This window comes from Typopeltis vanoorti, chromosome 20, assembly GCF_054136105.1.
Source record: "Typopeltis vanoorti isolate ZY-2024b chromosome 20, IOZ_Tvanoo_1.0, whole genome shotgun sequence".
Lineage (NCBI taxonomy): Eukaryota > Metazoa > Arthropoda > Arachnida > Uropygi > Thelyphonidae > Typopeltis > Typopeltis vanoorti.
Window position 1 is genome coordinate 53517016 of NC_143568.1, and position 26174 is coordinate 53543189.

Consider the following 26174-nt stretch of genomic DNA (forward strand, 5'->3'; position numbering starts at 1 on the left):
TTGCTCATGCCCTCCCTATACAGCTTCCAAAGTAGATGACCACTTGTTCTTCAATCTTCCACCATTGGCTACTGTTCACAGATTTCGTCATCTGCATTTCTTAGGGATTGGGAGGTTGTGAAGTGGATTCAGAGACTAGTGATCAACCTGGTGACAGGTCTGTGGAATGTTTCTGAAGATAGATTGAGGGTGTGTTGGTTGCAGAGTTTAGCTGACAGGCTGAAGAGAGGGGATATAATAGAAACCTATAAGTTACTAAGGGGATTCTGTAAGATTGACACAAAAGAAATTTTTCAATACATGGGGAGTAGAGGAAAAACAAGGTCACACTTGGAAGTTGTCTAAGAGTGCATGGACTAGTTTCTTTACTTGGAGTGGAATGGATTGCCAGAGGTGGTTGTGAACACCCAACAGTGAATAGGTTTATGGAAATGTACGATAGGTATTGCATTAAGAGACAAAGTGAGTCTCCATGATGAGTATTTTGACTCCATGGATCATATAAATGATAATTTCCCTGAAAAACCCTCTTACCAACGTATATATCTCTAGCGTATTTGAACTTAAGCATGTACAAGAATGTCTGCACACAAGTAAGACATTACATAAGAACAGAGATCTGCAAGTTGTCCAGCTGGGTCATGCAAACTACAGAAATGAGTGTCAAAAAATGCATGTAAAAACTTACTGTTTCTGTACACGAATGCCAGGAGTATCAGAAACAAATGGGCAGAGTTTGTTGCTTTGGTGAATATGTTGGGGGCTTTGAATTGTAGGCATTAGTTGAGAGGTATTATGGGAGATTTTAATTATGGTGATACCAATTGGAAGGAAGAAATATCACGTGGCAAAATGGAAATGGAATTCATACATCTTCTACAAGATAATTACTTGAAACAGCACATAACTGAAGGGACATGTGGTGTGAGAGTGTTGGACCTGGTCATTGGTTCAGAGGATATATGCATGAGTAAGGTGTCCTCGTTACCTCCAATTGGTGAGAGTGATCATGTGGTATTGACTTGGGAGGTTGAAAAATTTGTGCTTCGAAGTGAGCTTGCTGCTGTCCCATGGCAGAACATATTGCAGGGAATGATGCTAGCAGTGCATGAAATAAAATCAGCAGGTATTTGAGGAAGGCAATATCAGATTGCAGGGAAAGATGTTAGCAGTGCATTTGATAAAATCAGCAGGTATCTGAGGAAGGCAATATCATATTGTGTCCCCATGGTTGGAAGACAAACAAGGTAGGTGTTAGATGGATGAGTAGTAGTATTAAGCTTGATCTGCAAAAAAAGAAAATGTTATGGAGAATTTACAAGGAGAAAGGTGATCAGTACACATAAGCTATACAAGGCTCAAGCTAGGAAGGTTACCAGCATAGTAAGAAAAGCTAAATCAGATTATGAAAAGACCTTAGCCAAAGAGATCAAGGGTAATCCCAAAGAGTTGATTGATTGATTGATGAAAAGGAAGAATGATTTTGGAAGGATAACCTTAGTGGGTGCTGATGGTATTGAGGTGACAAATTCAGATGGAATAGTAGAGTTACTGAGTGATCACTTTTCATATGTCTATTCACACAAATGAGGATATCTCTGTACCTGTAGCAAAAACTAATGTGAGAATTGAAGTTAAGAAATCAGAGGTACTTAGTATATTGCAAAATTTTTAAATGCAAACACTGCTGTTGGTTTAGATGGAATATCAGCTTGGGTGTTGCATGAATCTGCAAAGGAATTGTCAATGCCTCTTCCTTGGTTATTTAACTTAAGTTTGAACTCTGGTATGGTCCCTAGGGAGTGTAAGGAAGGCAAAGTAGTTCCTTTGCATAAAGTGGCTCTAAAAACTATGGTAGTTAATTACAGACCAATCACCATCTCAGGAGTGGTGGTAAAAGTATTGGAAAAGTTGGTTAAAGACAAAATTCAAGAATGGTGGATCAGGATATGATACTCATAGGGGCCAACACAGTTTTGTTAAAGGTTGATCCTACCTTAGCAATTTATTAACTTTTTATAATAGAATGATATCTGAGTTGGACAAAGGAAATGGCTACACAGTGGTATTTCTGGATTTTGCTAAGGCTTTTGGGAGGATACCCCATGGAATACTGTTGTGCAAATTGGAGCAGTTGGGGATGGATACTAAACTGGTGATATGGATAGGAGAATGGCTCAGGAAGAGATACCAGAAGGTGGTGTATGGAGGAGCAGAGTCCAGGATGAGGTAGGTGACCAGTGGTGTGCCTCAGGGCTCTGTGCTTGGGCCACTATTGTTTAATTTGTAAATAAATGATATAAGAAATGGCTTAAAGGGAGATATTCAGTTGTTTGCTGATGATGCAAAGCTGGGTAGCACAATAAAAAAATCAAGCTAATGTTGAGAGTTTGCAAGATGATTTACATAAGCTGGCAAAATGGGCAAAAGGAAATGGATGTCAGTTCAATGTGGAAAAGTGTAAAGTTATGCATTTTTGGATTAAAAGATTACCAGCTGTGTAATCTTTGATGAAACAGCACTCCAAGAGATTGATGAGGCTAGGGACTTAGGGGTGTTGGTGAATAGGGTGAAGTTCAGGGGATACATTGCTAAGGTGTCCAAGATTGAAACATAGGATTACTTGGTTACTGAGGAACACTCTAACATCCAGAGATAAAGAGTTTATTATTCCCCTTTATAAAGCATTGATACTTCCACATTTGGATTACTGTGCTCAGGCCTGGTCATTTGGATTCCTTGGAGATGAGGAGGTTGTGGAACGGGTTCAGAGGAGAGTGACTAAGTTGGTGAGTGATGTAAAAATGCTCCCTACATTGATAGATTGAGAGCTCGTGGATTGCAGAGGTTGGTTGATAGGCAGAGAAGAGGGGGGATATGATAGAAACATTTAAATTACTTAAAGGTTTTTATAAGATTTATTCAGATGAAATGTTTCAGTTGTGTGATAGTGATGGAAGAACTAGAGGTCATCCCTGGAAATTAAGGAAAAGTGTGGTTAACAAGGGTGTGAGAATGAAGTTTTTCACCTGGAGGGTGGTGAATGAGTAGAATGCATTGCCTGACTCAGTTGTGACTTAAAAATACTCTAAAGGCTAGAGTATTTTTAAGAAGGATGGACAGAACAGAAGAGGATGGGTGCTAATTATATTAGATGATTTGAGTTCAGTTAGGGAAAAAAGTTATGAATGCAATACTAATAACATTTTTTACAAATTTGACAAGATCAAATACATAGTTAAATGTTGTTACAGACCTAGTAAATCAGTTGCTAGTGACAAAAAATGCTTTACCAAATAAATATTATGAATGCAAAATCAGTAATCATTATGGGTGACTTTAATTATCCAAACAATAATTTGGTAGTGGTGAAATCTCATAAGAAGAATGAAGCTGAATTTCTTCAGCTGTTGCAGGACAACTTCATCAAGCAGACTGTGACAGAATGAACTAGAGGTTAGAGCATATTAGATCTGATTATAGTGTCAGATAGTGTTTCAGATAAATGATAATAAATTACTGTTCTGCCTCCAGTTGGCGACAGTGATCAGGTTCTTAGTTTATACATGTTGCATTCAGAAAAGGATGCATGCTGAACAACAAAGCAGAAAATTATGACCAATTGAGGAATATTCTAGGTTTTTTCCCATGTATCAAGTACTAGATGAGAGGATATTAGCACTGCATGGGAAGCATTTAAAAATATTTAAGAGATGCAATATCAAAATGTGTCCCTAGAATTTCAATGATAAATAATGTAGGAGTGAAATGAATATGCCATCATATTAAGCAAAAGATTTTTAAGAAAAAGATGATGTGGAAGAAATACCATGTACATAGGGATGATGGCAGTAATGAAAATTATAAGAAGTAGGTCAGAAGAGTTACAACTATTGTACAGAAAGTAAGTCTAAGTATGAAAAGAAACTGGCTCCACGAGTTAAAGGCAACCTAAAAGAATTCAATTGTGATGCTATAAGTAAAAGAATGAGTATGAAAGACATATGCTACCGAATGCAGATGGTATGCAGGTGACAGATGCAGCAGATATTGTTCAAAAAATGAGTACCCAATTTGCCAAAAGCTATTGACCACTTGTGTATGCAACATTGACCTCACTACTGCCTCTTTCATAGATGAAGAAACTCAGCGTTATGAGGAGGAGGTACTAGAGCTGTTTCATAAACTGAATAAAAATTTGGCAATAACAGCTAAAGATAATAGCATGGATACTAAAAGAGTGTTCAGCTGAACTGGCTATTCCTTCAACCAGGCTTTATAATTTGAGTCTCAGAACAGGGAAGATTCCATAGGAGTGGAAGGATGGTATGATAATCTCATTGCATAAGGGTGGTGCAATATCTCTGGAGTGGTGGAAGATTCTGGAAAAGTTGGTAAGAGCGCTCATACAGAAATGGGTCAAGAGAGAATCTATAATTTGTAATGAACAGCATGACTTTACTAAGGAGAAGTAATTTTTGCAACTTGTTCTCATTTTATAATAATGTCACCATTGTGTTAGATAAGAGGAATGGATGCACAATGATACTTTTGGTAGGATTCAGCATGGAAGATGCATAAATTGGAAAATATGAAACTGGATTATAAAATATTAGTTGGATAACAGGAAGGCTGACTGACAGATATCAAAAAGTTGTATATGGGGGATGTGAGTCTGCAAGATTTAAGTTGACTAATAGTATACCACTAGGATTGTGGTACAGTGCTTGGTCTAGTGTTCTTCAGTCTTTAAATTAATGACATTTGGGAAGATTAGACAAGTGAAATGTTTGTGATGATGCAAAGATAGGCAGGATAATCAAGATTATGTGGATGACATGCACAGTATTTGCAAAATGATTTCAATAGACTGGAATTATGAGCATGTGAAAATGGCTTTTAGTTCAATGTTAGTAAATGTCAAGTTATGCAGTTTCATGTAATTAGATATCTAGTGTCATATTATAATGGTGGGATTATACTAGAAGAAATTGATCAGATGATTAGGGATATTAGAGATTTAGGAGATAGGAAGTTGAGGATCATATAGCAAAAAATGCAAATACAACTCAGAAGATAATTACAATGTTGAAAGGAACCTTGACATGTAAGGATAAGGAAGACATTTTGCCTTTTTACAATGCCTTGATACAACCTCACTTTTATGTGTTGTTGTGCGCAGGTCTAGTTTCCTGGTTTCTATGGTAATGCTGATACAATGGAAAGAGTGCAAAGAAGAGCATTAAAGATGATATTGGTATTGTGGAATACATGTTATGAAGAGAGAGATTAAAAATTTATGGACTGCAGAAACTGTCAAACAGGAAAAAGAGGGAGTGATATGATTGAGACTTACAAACTACTGAAGGAATGATACAGGATACCAACACGTGGAGTTGTTCGTTTTATTTAGGGTGGGGGAGAGGATGAGGGCATGCATGGAAGTTGAGAATGAATGCAATCAAGAAGGAGGTGCTACTTATAGAGCAGTGTATGATTGGAATTCCTTTGGAGACTGTGAATACATGTGGTGTGGATGAATTCAAGAAAGGTATGAGAGCTGGTACAAGGATATGTGTCTCCCTTGATGAGTCCTGGATTCTTTACAGGTTTCTCTTAATAATAATATTACTCTCCTCCTATCCACTTGAAAATGCATATTGCATTTTCTTAATTAACCTTTCTTTATACTCAAAGTTCCAGAGACTAGATATCACCTCAGTCAATTACCTTTATACTAGTTCCAGTATCTCTTCATCCTTTGGAAAACCAGGGGACCAAATCTGTGCACAATAGGTGCATATGTGGCCTAATCAAGACCTTATACAATGGAATCGTTATTTCCTTAGTCAATGTTCCTCTGCATTATGGCCAGAATTCTTTGTGCTGTGTTTGCAATTTAGCAGTGTGCTCTAAATTTTAGGTTCCTATCCACCATCACCACCAACTCTGTTATTTCCTTCATTCCTCCAATATATTACCACCAATTATGTGGTACTCTGCATCCCATCTTTGTTTTCCAAATTTTAAAAACTTACAACTGTTCAACATTGAACTGGTAACCTTACTATTGTGCCCATTCATTCAGTTTATTCAAATCCTCTTGTAAAACCCCAACTTCACAGTACTTACGAACAACTGAGTATCCACATTCAAACCTTTCCGTGTGCATCAAGAGTCGATTGTAGGCCCACTGCTATTTAATCTGTGTGTTAATTGCATTGAGTGGATTTGAATGTGGATATTCAGTTATCTTTCAGATAGCCAGTCTCCAACTCAACACACTAATTTGTTATCTAACCCCATTCATTCCAGTTTAACTATCAACTTATCACATGGCAATCTATTAAAATCCTTTGCCAAAACCTAAGTATGCCACTGTGTATACATCTCCCTTGTCCAATGTATCAACAAAGTTCTCAAGCCATTCTTTTCTCTCTATCCTCCCTGAAATTACTACCCTTCACATTCTATCCCATTAACTATATCATCTTCTGTCATCAATGTCTTACCAATGCCTATAATCAATTATGGGATTAATAAGGACTTGCTCCCATAAAGTGCCTCAAAGAATGCAACTAAACCAGTGTGATATATACCGTATATGTTGGCATATAGGACAACCGGTGTATAAGACGAGGCCTAAATTTTAGGCTATTTTTAGGTTTTAAGCTTATGTCGGTTGTATAAGACGCCACCCAATTTCTTCTTTCTTGTATTAATGCAATGTTCAGTATTGTTGTTATATCTGTTATTTTTATATCTATGCATATCCATTATTTTTTGCATAGCATAGATTTAGTATTTACATGAATTACCCTAATTAAAAGTGATTAGCCCCAATTTTAATTAATTATTAATTTTGCAATTTCGAAGTACAGGTCATGAAAAAACAAGGTTTATGGTTGTGTTGTCATGTTTGGCTGATGGAACCAAGTTAAAACCAATGATCATCTTCAAACGTAAAACTAAACCTAAGATAAAATTTCCTTCAGGTGTTTTTGTACATTTTCACGAAAAGGATGGATGGAAATAGTGTGAAATTTTGGATAAATAATGTGTGGAACCCGCGACTAGGTGGTATAATGAAGAAACACAGTTTATTAGTATGGGATATGTTTTGTAGTAATTTAACTGAGAATATTAAAATGCTTCTAGAAAAAAATAATAGAAAAATTGCTGTTATACCAGGTGGTTTAAAGTCTATGTTGCAACTGCTTGAACAAACCATTTAAAGATCACATGCGAGAAGAGTGGAATAATTGGATATTGACTGGTGAAAAATCATTTACAAATGGTGGATCTATGCGTGCTGCATCACTTGATATGTTGTGCAATTTTGTGATCAAAGCATGGAATAAAGTAAAAGTAGAGACTGTAATAAAATCATTAAAAGTATGGTATCTCTAATCTTATGGATGGTATGGAAGATGGTCTGTTGTGGGACACTGATGACAATGAAAATGAAATCAATTCACTGGATTCGAACTGGGATCCATATGATCATAATTTAAACAATGAATCTGAAGAACTATTTTCAACAGATGAAGAAAATTAACATGAAAATTGAGGTTAATAATTATTATTTGTTTTTTAAGACATATCTATTGTAGTATTTTAAATAAATTTATGTAACAAAAAATTAATCTGATTTGTTTATAAACACTGCCTATTTTCTTATATAACGATGTATTGTAACTACCTAAATATTCATCCAAGAAATTAAGCTTCCCTTTTTTATACTTGCGGATAAGATGACCCATGATTTCAAGGGATTTTCTGTGGTATTTGAGAGTCGTCTTATATGCCGACATATATGGTATATATATGTGTGTGTGTGTGTGTGGCACTTCTAAATAATTTTAGTATGCTGTTCTGTACACTTTCAAAGTGTATATGTAAATATTATTATTATTATTACATAACACCTCCAGGGAGTCCAAAGACTCATCAAGGGAGGGCATCTACTCTACAACTCTCCATCTCCACCATTCCACCAACCGCAACTACCTTCATCATCTACACCAATGCCATCTACTGCCAACCACCACCACTAGCATTTTCACAGACAATCACAAACATCCATGCCCACAGCGGGATTCGAACCTGCAGCCTTTTGGCTGGAGAGTGGAACGCTAACCACTCGGCCAATCAGGCCGGCAATATGTGAAGTCTAATGTGTTAATTCATAATGTATATTTGGCAAGCCAAAGACGACTGTATTTGCATGGTCACTGATACACAGTGTTTTGTGTGTAATAATTTCAATGTGTGGGATGCAAACAATAAAAAATTAAAGTACATCTAATTAACCTTTGTTAATTAAATGTAATTTAATTAACAAAGCCATGTCAATTTCAACACATAAAAAAGACTATATTGTGTTTGTTTTTTAAAACTAAGTTTTACAGAACAAACACTTTCTTGTGTTTGTTTTGTAAAACTAAGGTACCATAGTTCTAAGTTAAAAATAAAATAAAATAAAAAAAGAGACTTAGGATATGTTTGTAGATAAGAAGACTTTTGATAAAGGGATAAAATAAAAATAGCATGACTATTTTTTTTTTTAATTTTAATACTGTTTAATACAAAAATAAAATAAAATATGGATCACTCAGAATTCTCAATATTCCAATCACTCTAACATATGCATAGCGCTATTTGGACCACTAACAAGTCTTTCTATGCTATAACTAAGAGGATGAAACAGAGAAAAGCTGAAAGAGAGAAAACATACATACTGTAATTTTAAATGACTATTCTTATTATTATTATTCCTTCCCTCTTTTATCTTGCAGTGTCAAGGATTTTTTCTACATTTAACTGCTATCGTATTTAGGATAAGGTGGTTAGCCCCTATGTCTCCAAATGACTATTGCAAAAGTATGTTTATGCCATTATTATTATTATTAACATCTAACCTCCATGGAGTTAGACTCATCATGGGAGGTACACACTATTGCACACAATGATCATCCAATTGTGTTAAACTGATTCAATGTGTCTACCTTCACAACACACTCAGACGATGCATTCCACTCACCAACCACTCTCCATGCAAGATGATGTTAATCATTATGTTATGAATATATGTAGTTTCAAACATACAGCTATTTGCAGTCTGCAAATCTGGAGGTATCTATGAGAAAAGAAGCAAATGTTGTGACTTTACTGAAAGAAGATTGAAAAGAGTCTCAGTGTTAGCATGTCAGCAAAAACCAATTCAGTGAAGAAAATTGTAAAGTTTTAAAATCTGGAAGGCAAAGATAAGATTCAGAACATGCATTTAGTGAGGATACTGTGAAGCAAGTGGAGGCAATAAAAGATCTAGGGATGACGATGGATAAGGACCTGACATTTAAGAGCCATGCTGCTGGAATGGGAACAACATAATGGTTTATTGAAAGTTTTTTTACCTTGGGTATTTTAAATGACTATTCTTCTTATTATTATACCTTCCCTCTTTTACCTTGCAGTGTCGAAGATTTTTTTTCTACATTTAACTGCTAGTGTATTGAGGATAAGGTGGTTAGCCCAATGCTGACTCCACCTTTACCACGAGTTGCTTAAGACTTGCACTACATGCAGGCGCAAACTTGACTTGTCTGTTTGCTTACTTGGGAAAAAGGATTGAAACCTAGCTTATAAAATTGCTTGGTATCTTTAAATAATGGTTTATTGTTGAAAGTTTTTCACTTGGCTATATTATTAATTAAAGATGCCAAGGAACTACATTCTCAGCTTCATCCTTCACCGAAGTGTAAGCAAACAAAGCTTGCTCATGAAGCCACCTCACGACTGAGCCACCTGCACACAGAGGCCAACATTTTCACATCAACCACCCCAGCATTCCACAATGCAATTGTGGAATCATCAGAATATCCTTACAGACATTGGCACACCCAGGGAGGGGGGGGCCAAGGGGCCCTGGTCCCCTCCAAAAGAAAAAGGGAAAAAAAAACACTAGAAAAATTTCCAAAAATCTTTTCCTAATTAAAATTTTATTTATTTTTTTTAAATTTATGTTGTGTCATGTCTTCTATTACTATGCTACTTATGAATTAGTGGTTCCATAAGGTGGGAATACCCTATAGCACTCGGGAATCCTGGCCGCTGTGAATGCAAGGCGAATGAAGTAGTGCTCGGCACTACTTCATTTGCATGAGCCGGGCCAGAGAAGATCACGGGTATCATGTATTGGCGATCACTGCAGATGCTCAGTCTAGCTCATATGCAATGCATAGTGTGTATTCTCAAATTGTCTATTGAACCCTCCCCCCTCCCCCAGATTAAATCTTGAGTGCGCCACTGCTTACAGACATGGTTCTAATTGGGCAATGTACTCAATATGTACTCAATATATATGCAAAAGCTTTACCAAAGCGAGAAAGAAACTAAACAGAATGCAATCTTTATACATACAGACAGAAGTGCAGCCTATCTGTTGACCCAAAGTTGTAATTGACTATTTAAACCTGTTTTGTTAACTATTTTACTTTGTTCTTCTGTTACTTAAAATAATCCATAAGTTCTCTGAACTGCCTGGTTGCCAACATAATAACTATAATATGGATTGGCCATATAATTTGGATAATTACAAATTGGATCACTCACTAGAGGGCTGCAACATGCGTAGTGTAGAAAAGAGCTGTGGAAAAGATAAGTGCTATTTTGCATAATAATTTGCAATATTGCTTGAATTTTGGTATAGTATTGTTTATTTTTGATAATTTAGTGTGTCTGCATGATTCCTGGCTTTGGGGGAATTGTTACTAAGTTTATTAATTGAAATTTTGAATATTCCCATTCTTTGAATGGAACACAATGGCAGCACTCAAAAGTTCTGACCACGCAGGCATTAACCAGTGCAGCTAGGCGAGCACCATGAAAATCAAGTGCTGTTAACGACGTAGACTTTTCAAAAATGGTTTGTCATAAGTGTAACATGTCTGCCTACAGTCTTTAGTATTAAGATGGACCAGTCCTCAGTCTGGTCCATCTTGATACTAATTATTATTATTATTATTATTATTATTATTATTATTATTATTTCGGGCGACTCCAGGAGTCCTTAGACTCATCGAGGGAGGCCCTAAACATCATGTCCACACAACTATGCGATTACATTCTCACAGTATCTATCATACCTTGTCTTGAACTCGTTCACCATCATAGCACCCACAACAGACTCTGGCAGCTTATTCCACTCATTTACCACTCTAAAAGTAAAGAACCCAGCACCAACACCCCTGCTAACCACATTCTTGCCCAGCTTCCATAGGTGTCCCCTAGTTCTCTCACCACCAGTCCTAATCTCAAAAATATCCTCTGAATTAATCCTATAGAATCCCTTTAGCAATTTGAATGTCTCAATCATATCTCCCTTCCTCCGCCTATCAACTAGTTTCTGCAACCCACAAATCTTCAACCTGTTCTCATATGGTTCATTCCATAGACCTGTTATCATCTTAGTCACTCGCCTCTGGATCCTCTCCACCTCCTCCCCATCAAGAAGGAACCGAGGTGACCAAATCTGGGCACAGTAATCGAGATGAGGTCTTATCAAGGCTCGGTACAGAGGTACAATAACTTGCTTGTCTCTGCTCGTCAGGGTATTTTTCAACAACCAAGTGAGTTGATGAGCTGATTTAGCTACTTTTGCAGTGTGCCCCCTAAACTTCATCTCCTTATCCACCAACACTCCCAAGTCCCTGGCCTCATCAATCTCTTGGAGTACAGTTCCACCAATGTGGTATACTGCTGCTAATCTTTTCACCCCAAAATGCATAACCTTACATTTTGTCACATTAAATTGACATCCATTCTCCTTAGCCCAGAACTCCAATCTATCTAAGTCATCCTGCAAGACTTTGACATCTTCTGCATTCACTATTGCCCTACCCAACTTTGCATCATCAGCGAACAAATGAATTGTTCCACTTAGATCCTTCCCTATATCGTTAATGAACAGATTAAACAGCAGTGGTCCAAGAACAGAACCCTGCGGCACACCACTAGTCACAGGCCGTCTTTTGGACTCTACTCCTGAATAAACTACTCTTTGATATCTCTCCATCAACCAACCACCTATCCATCTCACCAACCCTATATCCATTCCCATATGTTGTAGTTTACGGATTAGTATTCCATGTGGTATCCTGTCAAATGCCTTTGCCAGGTCCAGCAGTATCACTGTAAATCCATTTCCCTTATCCAGTTCGGCCGTCACCTTGTTATAAAACTTGAGCAAGTTACTGAAGCATGATCTACCCCTTCACAAAGCCATGCTGTCCCTGTACAGTACCTCGTTTTCATCAATCCATTCCTGTATTTTTCCCTTGACTACTTTCTCTAAGACCTTGACAACGACTCCTGATATGCTGATCGGTCGGTAATTTGCAACCGTAGTCTTGGATCCTCCTTTATGCAGTGAAACTATTTTCCCCTCTTTCCACACCTTCAGGACTAAGCCAGACCTGAGACTCAGATTAAACAACATGGTCAAGGGCATTGATAATTCTTTAGCCACTTCACGCAAGACCCGTGCCGGTATACCATCCAATCCTACAGATGTGTTCACATTAAGGTTCTGTAATAAGCTAGTCACCTCCACTTCATTCATCACTATTCCCGTATAAACTAATGGTTCCTTCACTTTTTCAATGTCACCACCTGGATGATATGCTTTTGCAAAGTGCGCACTCAGTAACTCCACTATATCAACTGATTTAGTGACCTCCTTACCATCGTCATTCCTTAAAATCATTTTGCCGTGTACAGTTTTTTTCTTGCTTGCAGCATATTGAAAGAACTGTTTTGGATTCTCTTTTGCTTGCAAAGCTAGTTTCCTTTCATAATCCGCTTTTGCTTTTTTTACCACACTCGTTACCTTTCTGGCCTGCACTTTATACCGTTCGTGTGCCTGCAGGTCACCCCTTTCTTTAAATTCCCTCCATAGTTGTTTCTTTTTTTGCAGCTCAAGCTTAATGGTGTTATTCATCCATTTAACCCCTACTTGTTTTACTATTCGGACCCCAGGTATACAATCAGCCATTACCTCCTGTAAATGCTCCTTGACCACTTCCCATGCTCCATCGATCCAGCCCCTGCAGTTGTACATGCCATGGCACTGATCCAAGCAATCTCCCAAGCTTGTCATACTTGCCAGCATGGTAATTCCACATATACCCTGTCTTAATCGAAAATTCCACACCTTTAGCCACCTCCCAGGTCAAGACCTTATGATCACTCTCACCAATAGGTGGCAACATGGTCATATTCATTACAGTCAAATTCTCAGATGCTATTACCAGGTCAAGCACTCTCACACCCCTAGTATTTTCAATTACATGATGTCTCAAATAGTTATCCCTTAAAAATTGAATAAAATCCTTTTCCTTCCTCACATGTGTCCTCTCCTCCTTCCAATCAATGTTACCATAGTTGAAATCCCCCATAATAATTACCCTCCTTCCACTCATTTCATCAATTTCCCTATGCATACTATCTCCACCATCTATTCCATCACCTGGTCTATAGCAGCACCCAACTGTATATTTTATTCTGCCAGTCTCAATCTCACACCAAATAGCCTCAAATGAGCTCCTTTCACTATCCTGCGATACAACTTCAATTCTCCTTGGCTGCAGTTCATCAGCTATCATCAATAATACCCCTCCCCCCATTTTATTCTCTCTGTCCCTCCTAAACACACTATAACCTACACATTCTATCCCACTAACTATATCTTCTTCCGTCAGCCATGTTTCACTAATGCCAATAACCTGTGGCCAGGAAGAGCCAATCAAGGCCAAAAATTCTTCCTTCTTGTTCCTAATACTCCTGGCATTAGTATACATGAAATGCAGTGATCCCTTAGTCCCACCCCTATATTGATACGTTATTCTAAATGACCCATTCCCATTTTTTGTCCTTAGTGCTGGCTCGGGTACATTCTTACACTCATCTGTCTCACTGATGTCTGCATATCCATTCCCCCCCCCTCCTTGGTAGTTCTAGTTTCCCTGGTTTTGCACATCCATTTTCACTTCATTCAGCAACACTCTTTCCAGTCTCCGCACACCAAGTCCATTCAAATGCAGCCCTTCAAACTCATTCCACACGTCTACGAATTCCACACCACACTGTCTGCATAACCTACGCATAATGTCATTTGCGATTATGGCCCTCCTCCTAAACTCCTCTCTGTCATACCGCGGCAACAGACTAACCATTCTAACTCTGTCACTCTTTTCTTTCGCTACCTTTAACAATACTTTCAAGTCCTCTCTCATAAAAAAATTATCACCTTTCAATTCATTCGTACCCGCCACAATTATTAATTCTTTCACCCTCTGTTTTTGCACTCTAATACTCTCACTTACATCCTTAAATTTTGCACCCGGTAAGTACGATTTAGTGATGATCCATTAATTCTCTGAACTGCCTAGTTGTTCACTCTTCAGCTATCCAACTTTGTCATACCACGAGATCATACCTGTGTGAATGTGCTCAACAATACTATGACATCCAGAACAGCTTCAAATGTCAGAAATACATTTGCAAGTTAATTTATAGCTGCATCTCGTAATGTGTATTTTTGTATTTCTCTTTTCATGTTATGCACCCAATAAAGTTTTCTAAAAAAACAAAACTAGTTGTGCGTTCAAATAATAAATGGTATATTTTTTTCTATTTTGGTATCTCTCGACTTCTAGTCATTACATTTATTTAATTATATATATGTACACACACACGCACTAATGAGATATTAAAGCATGGCAAGGTGTAAATAACACAAGAATACAATTAAAACCAGTTATATCACAATTATATGCAGATGATTGAATCTTAATAGCTGCTAATAAGAAGAGGAACTATAGAAGAAGAAAAACAAATGTTATAGCATTTAAAGTAAGGGAGCAATAAAAAGCATAATCATTCTAAATAACATATCAATGAACAAGTTAACAATTTTAATTGTCTTGGCTGTAATACAAATTATATTGAAGAAAGAGATCTAAGACATAAAATTACTAAATTCTCCAAATTATTAGCATGATAAATGATATCATTAAATTAATTTTATTACACAGAAATACAAAAGCCTGGCAAAGACTGGCGTGGGACATCATTGAGCAAATGAGTGACCATATTGCTACTAATGGCTCAGTTAAGTAAGTTTGAGCGCAGTTAGTAGTTGGAAGGGGACCAATCGTTCGATGCTGTTGGCACACTCTCCCTCGATGAGTCTTTGGACTCCCTGGAGGTGTCAAATAATAATAATAATAATAATAATAATAATAATATTGTATCTGATTATGTCCAATGAATAAATGGACTAAATGTTAATAAATGGTTATTTTGTGAAGTGTGAAGTGAACCCAAAGATTTCTGACTGTTGATTATGAGAATACATTAAGGGAGGTTCACGAATAGAAAAGAAAATGTACTGTGTGCCCACAGATGTGAGACACCTTGACACTTCTGCGCATGTCAGAAGAAGGTGAATCCATTCCGATAATAGGATATCAGTGCGTTTCATGGGATGAGTGTTCTTATACATTATTCTTATAAGTCAGAAAATTAGCTTTTCTTTTATATAAATTCTAGTTTTTAAAGTAGTAACTATTTTGTTGTACAATAGTTAGAAAATTTACGTACAAAGCACATGATTTCGCATGTTGGTAACAAATTCCTACATTGCCTTATTTCTTTCTCCCCTTCAACATGAATCGACTCTTCTTGGCACTCTGTCAACCGAGAGTCTCGTATCCGTGGTCAGACAGTATATAATAGAGACATATCAGTCGCATGAATTTCGCAGGATAGATAGGTCAGCTATTTTTTAAAACCAGATGATAGAGAGGAAATAAGAAGCACTATTGAATAAAATGTTTCAGGTGACTCAGAGTAGATTTTTTTTCTCATTGAGAATGATGAGAAAGAATAGAATGAGTTTGCCAAAGGTGATGCTGTATTGAAAATGTACCAATTTAAAGAGAGATTGAAAACAGACTCTCTGTGAGCTTCTTATAATAAGTATTCAGACTCCATAGAGATTTTCTTCTAATAGTATAATAATGCAACAATGCTTTACAGGTTAATAACCTATCAACGCAGTCAAGTTCAGTATAACTGAAGATAAAATATGAAAAGATAAAAATCTTATTTGTTATTTTCTTTTCTAGGAGTTTGAAATCTGATCGCATAACAGTTCACAGGAATCTCTTCCTATGTCTTTTTCTCTCCGAAGCAATTTTTCTAGGTGGAATTGATCAGACAAACCACAGGATTGCTTGTTCTGTTGTTGCTGGATTTCTTCATTACTTCTTACTTTCGACATTTGCATGGCTGTTTTTTGAAGGATTTCAATTGTATATTATACTAATAGAAATATTTGATGCAGATAAAAAAAGATGGAGATGGTACTGTTTCCTTGGGTACAGTCTTCCTGGTATTATAGTAGGAGTAGCTGCAATTATTGATCCATACAGCTATGGAACAAAGCACTACTGTTGGTTGCGAGCTGATAACTATTTTATATTTAGCTTTGTTGGACCTGCTGCTGGAATACTCTTTGTAAGTACCTCTTCTATTTTTTTTTTGTATTCCATATTCTACCTATAAAGTATGTAAAGACATTGAGTTTTTATTTATATGCTTATTTAACCACTTCTTAGATCTTCTCGAACATAATATTTACAGTGGAAATATTATCTTATGATGGTATATTTGTAAATTATATGTTCTTGTGTTTTAAGTCTCATTACTGAAGTTCCTTTTGATAAATTATGAAGAATACAACCATGTTAAGAATGACTGCTTTAATTTCCCAACATTTTGACCTTCATATTAAGGTCATCATCTAGATCAGGGCTGTCCAAAGCACTGCCCTTGGGCCGCATGCTGCCTGCAGTGTGATTTTGTGCAGCCCACCTGTGGGTTTTGATTTTCGCGAGTGAAAAAAAAAAATTTGAATCGAATGCGTAATAGATATTTTAATTCTATCACTAATCGATAATCACTATTATTGATTAGTGATAATTTTGTTGTGATTAGTGATTATGTTGTTAATTTTATATGATGTGTTTACATCACTATATACCCACGTTTTTCAAATATTAGATGTCTCAAAGAAGCGTTCTTATACTATTTTGTTCAAACGCACATGCTCTGGCCCCTCACGGGGAATGTGAGCACGCGATTAGTGTTATTCGGTTGTTTAGCTATCGAGGTTGTGTTGCTACTGCTCACCAATTACTAGATACGCATTGGATGCGGCCCTCAGGCAAATATTTTTTTTTTTAATGCAGCCCTTGGATTACCAAAAGTTGGACAGCCCTGATCTAGATTATACACACATATACATAGAGACAAGCTACATTACATTTCAAACACCATACCAAAGTGACAATGACTTGATCAATCATTATTCTATGGCCTGACCTATGGAAAAAAAAAAATCTATATCAAAGCTATATCCTATTTATAGCATGGTCAGTGTACAAATTCATATTAATGCTTTTAATACAGCAATTGTGGTGGCCTAATCAATAATTCAACATAAATTTTTGTTATATTAAGACTAAGATCCTGGAATACTACAGTCCTAATTATAATTTATAATGAATTCTTAAAACAAAAGGTTATGTGGGTAGAATATGTGCCATTAATATTCTTGAGATTTGTAGACCATCATCATTATTGTTAAGATAAGGGTGGTTGATTAGAATTTCACAGGCCTCTTTAAATTTGGACTCATACCACATTTTGGTTTGATGTAATGAATGCATCCAGATATTTGGGATGTCCTTGAGAGGATTACTGACAACTCAGCAAAACATATCCTGGAAACAAACAAAATAAAACTTACAGTCAAATTTCTTAGATTGAAACAGCAGCAAGATTTAAACAACCAATAGACAAATTTAAATTTATCATCATTGAATGACTGATGACCAAATAATAATTACAAGTTCTGAAGATAACTTACAGAAAGGTATTTTAAATTTAAATGAGATAGCCAAAGATTATGGAATGATAATATCAACAGAAAAATCAAAAATGGTGGCCTTTAAAGGACAAGATCCAGTAAGAACTAAAATAGCAATACAGTGACATCTCACTAATCCGAACCTCTTTAGTCTGAACCCTCCGTTAATCCGAACTGTGGTTTGAAAGAAAAAAGCTTTTATTATGTATTATTATTTTGTCTACTATTTTTATTTAATAATTGTACGGTTAAACTGGAGGCCTATTTTGATTTATTGTGTTCATGTTTGCTTTTTTATACTGTACAGTACGTACTGTATTGTCGGCATGAATCACAAATATACACAAAAAGAGGCATTTCTAAACGTGCATAATTTGGTTAAAAATATAAATCCAGATGTTGAAATTTCACAAACAGATGTTGCAGAATGGATTACAGGTAGAACCGAAAGTGAATTCGAAATCAAATCAGATGCTGAAATTATAAATATGACACTACAGAATGAATTAGAAAATGATGAAGAACTCTAGAAAAAAAAAGTAAAACATGAAGAGGCAACTGACAGTTTTAATATGTGTATAGAATGGGCTAAGCAGAATGATACGCCATTCCACAAACTTTTGTTGCTAATGCAGCTCCGAGAAGAAGCATTCAGAAAAAGTTTAGCTTCCAAGAAGCAAATGAAAATCAGTGACTTTTTTTTTTACAAAGAAATAACTTTTTTTGTGTTATTTTGTTAAACCTTTTTTTCTGTTGTGTACAAGAAAGTGATATCTTTTATGCAAATTAAGTTATGTGCTGAACTATGCAATTTTATTAAATCAGAATCCTCAACAATACAGGTACATGCAAACTAAATTTTTTACTAAAATAAACTTGTGTACAGTATTATTTTTTATGTTTTACATTAGAGTACAGTAGCTTTTTTTTCTATCAGTTACTTCATTTATTTACAGAATTAAATTGAAGTACCATTAGAATCTGATTATTTTTGTTTTAAATGCTAGTTGTCTCTTGAGGGGAAATTTCGCTAATCCGAACGAGCATGGTTTTTATTAGTTCGGATTAGCAAGATACTGCTGTAGATAACAATATTTTAGAACAGGTGAATTCCTTTAACTACCAAATATGTATGATTACATATGAAAATGAAAAAGATATAAACCTAAAAATTGCAAATTTAAAAATAACAGGTGTAATTAACTACATATTTAAACCAAATATGGAGTTAATTACATAAGCTAGTACAAAAACAAACCAGACTAAAAGTATACAATACATTAGCCCTACCAGGCCTATTGTATGGAAGTGAAATCTGGACAATAAAACAAAAAAGACAAACATAGATTAATAATAGCTGAAATGAAGTTTATGAGAAAAACTGCAAAGTATATATAGGGTATATATATCAAATAGGGTATATATGATCACAAAAGAAACTAAGAAATTATGAAAGAATTAAACCCGGAATCAGTAATAGAAAAAAATTAAAAAATATAAACACGAATGGAACAAACACGTTGAAAGAATGAAAACAGAAAGATTACCAAAACAAGCCTTAAATTACAAACCATTGGGGAAAAGAAAACCAGGATGTCCTCTTAAGAGATTCAACAATGACTTCTAAGGCCAGAACAGGCCACTCTAGGCCTAAATCCTTGATAAGCATGATTAACAGTGATGAACGCTCACCACTAAGTAAAGGCATAAACTTTGCTGTGACACCGATTGGAATAGGCCTAAGTTCGATTCTCGTCGCGACGGGAGGAATCTTTATCTGGTCGATTTCAATCGAAGGTGAGTTAGCCGATCTCATACGGAGGTAGCAGGGTTTTTTCTCCCGGAAACTCGGGTTTTTCATCCCGCATACATACAAATCGGCCCTTCAGAACACACGCAATTTACAGACAAAAATTACTAGTTGTGGTGGTGTTGGAGGTGGGCGGTGGATGGCGTTGATGGAGATGATTCGTAGTAGAGGTTAGGTGTAGAGACAGTTGTGGGTGTCCTCCCGCGATGAGTCTTCGGACTCCTTGGAGGTATCAGGAATAATAATAATAATAACATAAGACAGTTAAAAAATTGAATTTTATATAGCATATTGAAAGAAGCATAAGCTTTCTCCTAACTACCATAGCTGATAAAATATGATTAGACAGTTCTAACATTTTAAATTATACCAATAACTAACAGCCTCACCAAAACTGAATTAGCAGTTGTGAAATCTTTAAAAGCAAGTCAGGATATCATAATTACTAGAGTCGATAAAGGCAGTGGTTTTGATATTTTTTATCTAGGTTCAGGACTGGCATAGCTGATGAATCAGGCCTATGGCTTGGTCTTAATTCGTGTGTGTTCAAAGGGCCTATTTGCCTGTTCTGAGTGACAGTTAAAAAATTGAATTTTATATATCATATTGAAAGAAGTATAATGTTTCTCCCAACTACCACAGCTGATAAAATATGATTAGATACTTCTAACATTTTAAATTATATTAAAAACTAGCAGCCTCACCAAAACTGAATTAACAGCTGTGAAATCTTTAAAAATAAGTCAGGCTATCATAATTATTAGAGTCAATAAAGGCAGTTATTTTAAACTATTTTATAATTACTATTAGTTATAATTTTTATAATTACAGTTGGCAGTTATTTTATAGTTACTAAAAATTTAAACTAGTTTAAATTTTTAGTAACTATAAAAAAAGTAATTTAAACTAAACAACTTATCTTAAAAAAAATGAATCTGTCTCAGTTTATTATGTTTATATGGTACAATAGCTAGCTCTACCGATGGTGCAACACGTGCATTTGCACAGGGCGGCAAGGTTTTTTGGGGGGGGAAGGAGGGGGGGGGGGCAGCAAAATTGCTCTAAACTATACGAAAAATAAATCATAAAAAAATCATTTATTCCTTCTCTGTTGAAACCAGACTTTAGGGTGTCATTAGTTAAATTATGAAGTGTATTTTTTAAAAATCATAATCATTTAAAATAATGTAGTATTATGTTGCGATTAATATCGCACTGTCAATGTTAATATCAGACGGCGTAACAATAGCAGAACACCTTCTATCTTGCATTTATTTCTGATTCCATTCGGCCATGAGTTGACCTTGACCTGAGGATAAATCTCATTTTAACCAATGAGGAATTTCCTTAGACCACACTTAGATTAGAGAAATTAGATGACACTGGTCTTATTTGTGCTTTTTTGCAAATATAAAAGCAAGAAAAGCTTCGTTTTAAACAGTAGGTTTACATTTTAAGAGTGAAAATGTAAATTAACTCATGTTAAGACATGACACGTGTTCTAAAATCTAAAAAAAATTATATATGCCATAGTTACGTGTTCGTGATTTAGCAGTCCTTCATTCTATATGACGTGATGAGCATTACTTACATGTAAGTTAATAGTAATACATTATAAAAACCAGGTAGTGTTGATAGTATTTGTGATATTAATGAATTTTGGAGCAATAAAATTATTGATTTTTCATAACTTTTAATAATTGCCACTTTGTTATAATTTAATTAAAAATTTACAGCAGGTGCATTTACTCTGTGTTTGATGAGTATATACTCGTCTTCGCTTGATTTTAATTTCCCATGCAAATGTGCACATTTTAGGAATTCCACTGTTAAAGGGTTAATTGTCTCTCTTTCTGTTAAAAAAAATATATAGTTTATGATCATTTTTCATTAACTTATGAATTTTCATTATCTAATGCTACTATTTAGAATTTGTGATCAGATATGTTGCAGCCTAGCTTAACATCATTGCTTTTAATACTTCATTAAAAGAGTTTTTTAGGGGGAAGGGGAGGCAAAATATGCTATTGCATGGGGAAGCAAAATTCCTAGGGCCGGCACTGGGTACAATGATACAACGGCCATGAGCCCTTTCATGGGGAGGCATGGCACCATCTCAATCCCCCCCCCCCCATTTTATCCAGGCTCAGGACCGGCATAGCTGACAAATCAGGCCTATGGCTGGGTCTTAATCCATGTGTGTTCAATGGACCTGTTTGCCTGTCCTGAGGGACAAAAAAACTGAGTTTCCAGGTGAAAATAACCCCCTACCTCTGTATGAGACCAGATAAAGGTTCTTCACGTCAGGGAGAGGAATCAAACCCAGGGCTTTCCGACCAAGGGACTTTGTCTATTTATGTTATATTTGAAATATAACCTAATTACTTGAATTGAATATTAAACAATTAATCAAACTTTTCAATAATGCTCTTTTCACTAGGACTATCCCAAATTATTCGAAAATAGGCAAATTCTTGCCTATACATAAAAAAAAAAAAATAATAATAATAATAATAATAATAATAAAACGTGATGTTCAAAAATGTAACAATTATACACCAATTACTCTTCTTTGCCACTCTCTTACAAAATCTCTGTAAAAAAAAAATACAGAATTGTCTAAATAACATTTACAAACAGCTAATAGAAGAAGAACAAGCTGGCTTTATAAAGAAAGGTCAGCAATTAACCATATCTTTATTATTATTGTTATGATGATGATTCAAGCCTCCATGGAGTCAAAAGACTCATCATGGGAGGCCCATCCTAGAAAACACAGTCTATCATACCACTCCTTGAACTCATTGACTGTTTGTGCTCTCACCATTCTATCACCATTCTTCCACCCTCCATGCAAAGAAACCACTTCTCACTCTCTTGCTCACAGCTTTCTTTGGTAACTTACGGGGATGGTTCCTTGTCGTCACTCCTACCCTCTGTTCTGCCAAGCGAAGAACTCCCCAGTGTCAACCCTGTAACCACCTCTCAACAGTTTAAAAGTCTCAGTCATATCACTTCTCTTTCTTCTATCTACCAAACTCTGCAGTCCACATTCCCTCAGTTATCCTTCATAACTCCTGATACCATCTGTGTTATTTGCCTTTGCACCCTTTCCGCAGTTAATTTATCTCCTTCAAATACTGGGGACCAAATTTGAGAACAATAGTCCAAGTGTGGTCTGATCAGGGCTTTATACAATGGAATGACAATACAGGTCATTCCATTGGTTTTATCTCTGCAGGCCAGCATAATTTTGAAGGCAACCCAGTGGATTGCAGCAATCCACTGGGTTGCCTTCACTACCTTTGTATTCAGCCTCCATCAATGTATCCCAACCTTCAATTCAAGACTTTACATTTTGCTGCATTAAACTGATACCTCCATTCATTGCAGGGCTCCCATATCTGCACTTTTAGTAATAACCCTTCCTAGCTTCACACCATCTGCAAACAACTGAATATCCCCCTGCAATCCACTGACAACATCATTGATATAAAGGTTAAATAATACAGGTCCCAGTACTGAGCACTGTGGGACCCCACTTGTAACATTTTGCCTCCTTGATATTGCTTCCCCCTCCCATACACAACTCTCTGATATCTATCAGACAGCCAATCCTGAATCCAGTTGGCTAACCTGACATCTAAACCCATGTGCTTGCAACTTAAATATAGCTTATCATGTGGCACCCTGTCAAATGCCTTTGCAAAATCAAAAAAAAATGGCAGTATATGTCTTTCCCTCTTCAACTGCTCTTGTCACTTTATTATAAAAGGCAATCATATTACTAAAGTAAGAGCCCCTCTTTACAAATCCATGTTGACTCTCACATTACTCCATGAGATAACATTACCTCATCTGCCCAACACTGTATATGATCTCTAACTAATTTTTCCAAGATCTTAACAACTACTGATGAAACACAAACTGGTCTGTAATTTGAAACTTCCAATCTGCTACCTTCCTTATACAATGGCAGTATCTTACCCTACTTCCACTCCTTGGGTACCTTTCCCTTGGCCAGACTTTTTGAAAATTCAGGTCAACGGAGCTGTCAGTTCTTGAGCACATTCTCTCAAAAACCCATGACCAAATATCATCTTGTCTCACAGCTTAGCCAGTCTCGTATGGAGGAGGAGAGTTTTTCTCCGACTCTTGGGTGTTTCATCCCTTGAAACGGGTAAACTAGCTCCATAAACACACAAATCTACAGAACACTTTGGGGAATGATGGTAGCTTGCAATGGCTCGTGGCTAAGAAGTCCAAGTTCATCTCAGATCCAAATGCAAGTACCAGTATCCTGGATACTGCCATATGCTAACAACAACAGTCCTGAATGGATACCGCATAAGCATTATTACTAATAACCCTTCCAAGCTTCACATCATCTGCAAATAACTGAACATCTTCCTGCAATCCTGTGATAATATCATTGATATTAAGGTCAAAAAGAAAAGGCCCTGGTTCCAATTTTGAGTAATAATTGGCAATATTTCTTGAATTTTAGTGTTGTACTATTTATTTTTGGGAATGAAATGTGTCTGCATGATTTCTGGTGTGATTTATTAAATTATTAAATCTATTATTTATTAAACAGAATACAACGGCTCTTGAGGACAACCTGTGTGACTAGGCAAGCATGAAAATCAAGTGACATTAATGATATAGACTTTTTGAAATTGACTTTCCCTTATCTCCCATCCATTCTGGATGGGAGACAAGGGAAGGTATGGATTTTTAGGAAGTGCGATATAATATTAGAACACGGTGCAATGAATGCAAAATAGACCGAAAAGATAAAAGATGGCATAAATGAAAGAAACAGAAATGAAATGAAAGCTATTGAAACTAAGGGAGTGAAAGAATGCAAGACTGTAGAAGTGAAAGTTAGCAAAAGCAAGAATGTAGAAACAAAAGTTAATGAAAGCAAGAATGTATAATAGAAGCAAACATTAGCTGAAGAAAGAATGTAGAAGTGAAAGCAAGAACACTAGAAGCCCAAAGTAGGGTGCTAGTGTCATTAGTGACCGTGGCGACCGTGTTGAGTTGTGCTTGAAAACGTGTTTTTAAATTAAATTATAGTGTGCCTTTTTGTCTCAAATTGTGCTGCAGTTGTGCTTCGGTTGGATACAAGTGCCCTTCAGTGGTGTTATTGTTTGGAATTCTGTTGTATATATTGTGTTTTCGCTGCTGTTTGTTTTGCTACTTCAGCAACTAAAGATGGCATTCAACAAGAAACGTATGTCAGCGGCTTGCAGAACTTCTCTATGAAAGTCTGGCTCTGCATTGGATTTTTTGCAGTGGATGCATTGTGGAAACTGTTATATGTATGCGCCGAGGAATGTGAAGGATCTGTAGACTGTTTGGCTAAATGAGAAGAATGAAAACGTCAACATATGTGAGAAGTGTCGGGATAGGCTGGAGCGATTAGGCATGGAAGCAGACGTCAGGATCGTAGCAGATGAACTTTGGCAGGAGTTCAGGAAAATGAAAAGTGAACTTCATATTTTGCAAGAGGAATTCGAAGTGCTCAGTAAGGAGGTTCTGGAAATTACATCCAAATTAAATGGGTTGAATAGAGAAATCAGGACTATGGAGATTACTCTAGCTGAAGTAACTAGAACAGGATTAAGTATGGGAGAGTCTTTGGTGATTGATGAAGAAATAAATAGTATGGGAGTGATTGGGAGTCAACAGAATGAAAGCACGAGGTCTAGAAGAAACAAGATGTCGTTAGAGTGAGGGAGTAAGTAAAAGAGTGTTGAGTAATGAAACTGGGAGAGTCATGCTGAATAGCATATAAAATGAGGCCGTGAGTGACTTTTGTTTGGACTCGAATGAAGTTATGAGTAGTAAAATATATGGTGATTCTATGATTAAAGGTATGGAGAGCGGTTGTGCCTGAGGAGTGCTTGGCTGGTGGAACAATAGAGAGAGTGGCTTTAGCAATAAAGAGAGGGCATGATGCAGAAAATATGATAGTTATGGTGGGTACAAATGACCTGAGTGGTAGTATAAATCGGGTAGCAAAAGATTTAAGAACATTGTTAGATATCGTGAAGAAGAAAAGTGTCAATGGGAGGATAGTGTGTGTGTGTGTGTGTGTGTGTGTGTGTGTGTGTGTGTGTGTGTGTGTGTGTGTGTGTGTGTGTGTGTGTGTGTGTGTGTGTGTGTGTGTGTGTGTGTGCTGCCTTGTTTTGACAATTATGAGTTAAGTAGATGAGTGATGATAATGAATGATATGATTGCAAGAATGTGCAAAGAAAGAGATCTGGAATTTGTTGATGTCCGGATTGTGTTTGAAGGAAAAAGACAGCTGTATGCAAGAGATGGGTTGTATCTGAACATGGAAGGTCATAAGTGATTGAA

General features: G+C 36.3%; 1 protein-coding gene and 1 long non-coding RNA gene across 6 annotated transcripts in view; one reads left to right on the forward strand and one right to left on the reverse strand.

The window, feature by feature from the left end:
- LOC150095436 (latrophilin Cirl-like) overlaps window positions 1-26174 on the forward strand; it is a 343806-nt gene that overhangs the window by 242545 nt on the left and 75087 nt on the right. For all 4 annotated transcript variants that reach the window (XM_090409783.1, XM_090409782.1, XM_090409784.1 and 1 more), the window contains one exon: window positions 16191-16581. In XM_090409783.1, coding sequence (XP_090265909.1) covers window positions 16191-16581 — 391 coding nt within the window. The remainder of the gene's footprint in view (window positions 1-16190; window positions 16582-26174) is intronic.
- The window catches only part of LOC150095438 (uncharacterized), a 171196-nt gene continuing 161869 nt past the window's right edge, over window positions 16848-26174 (reverse strand). Inside the window, exon 5 of one of the 2 annotated variants that reach the window (XR_016550029.1) lies at window positions 16848-17448. This is a non-coding gene — a long non-coding RNA (uncharacterized LOC150095438). Of the gene's footprint in view, window positions 17850-26174 lie in introns of both variants that reach the window. The other variant, XR_016550028.1, reaches the window with a different exon arrangement.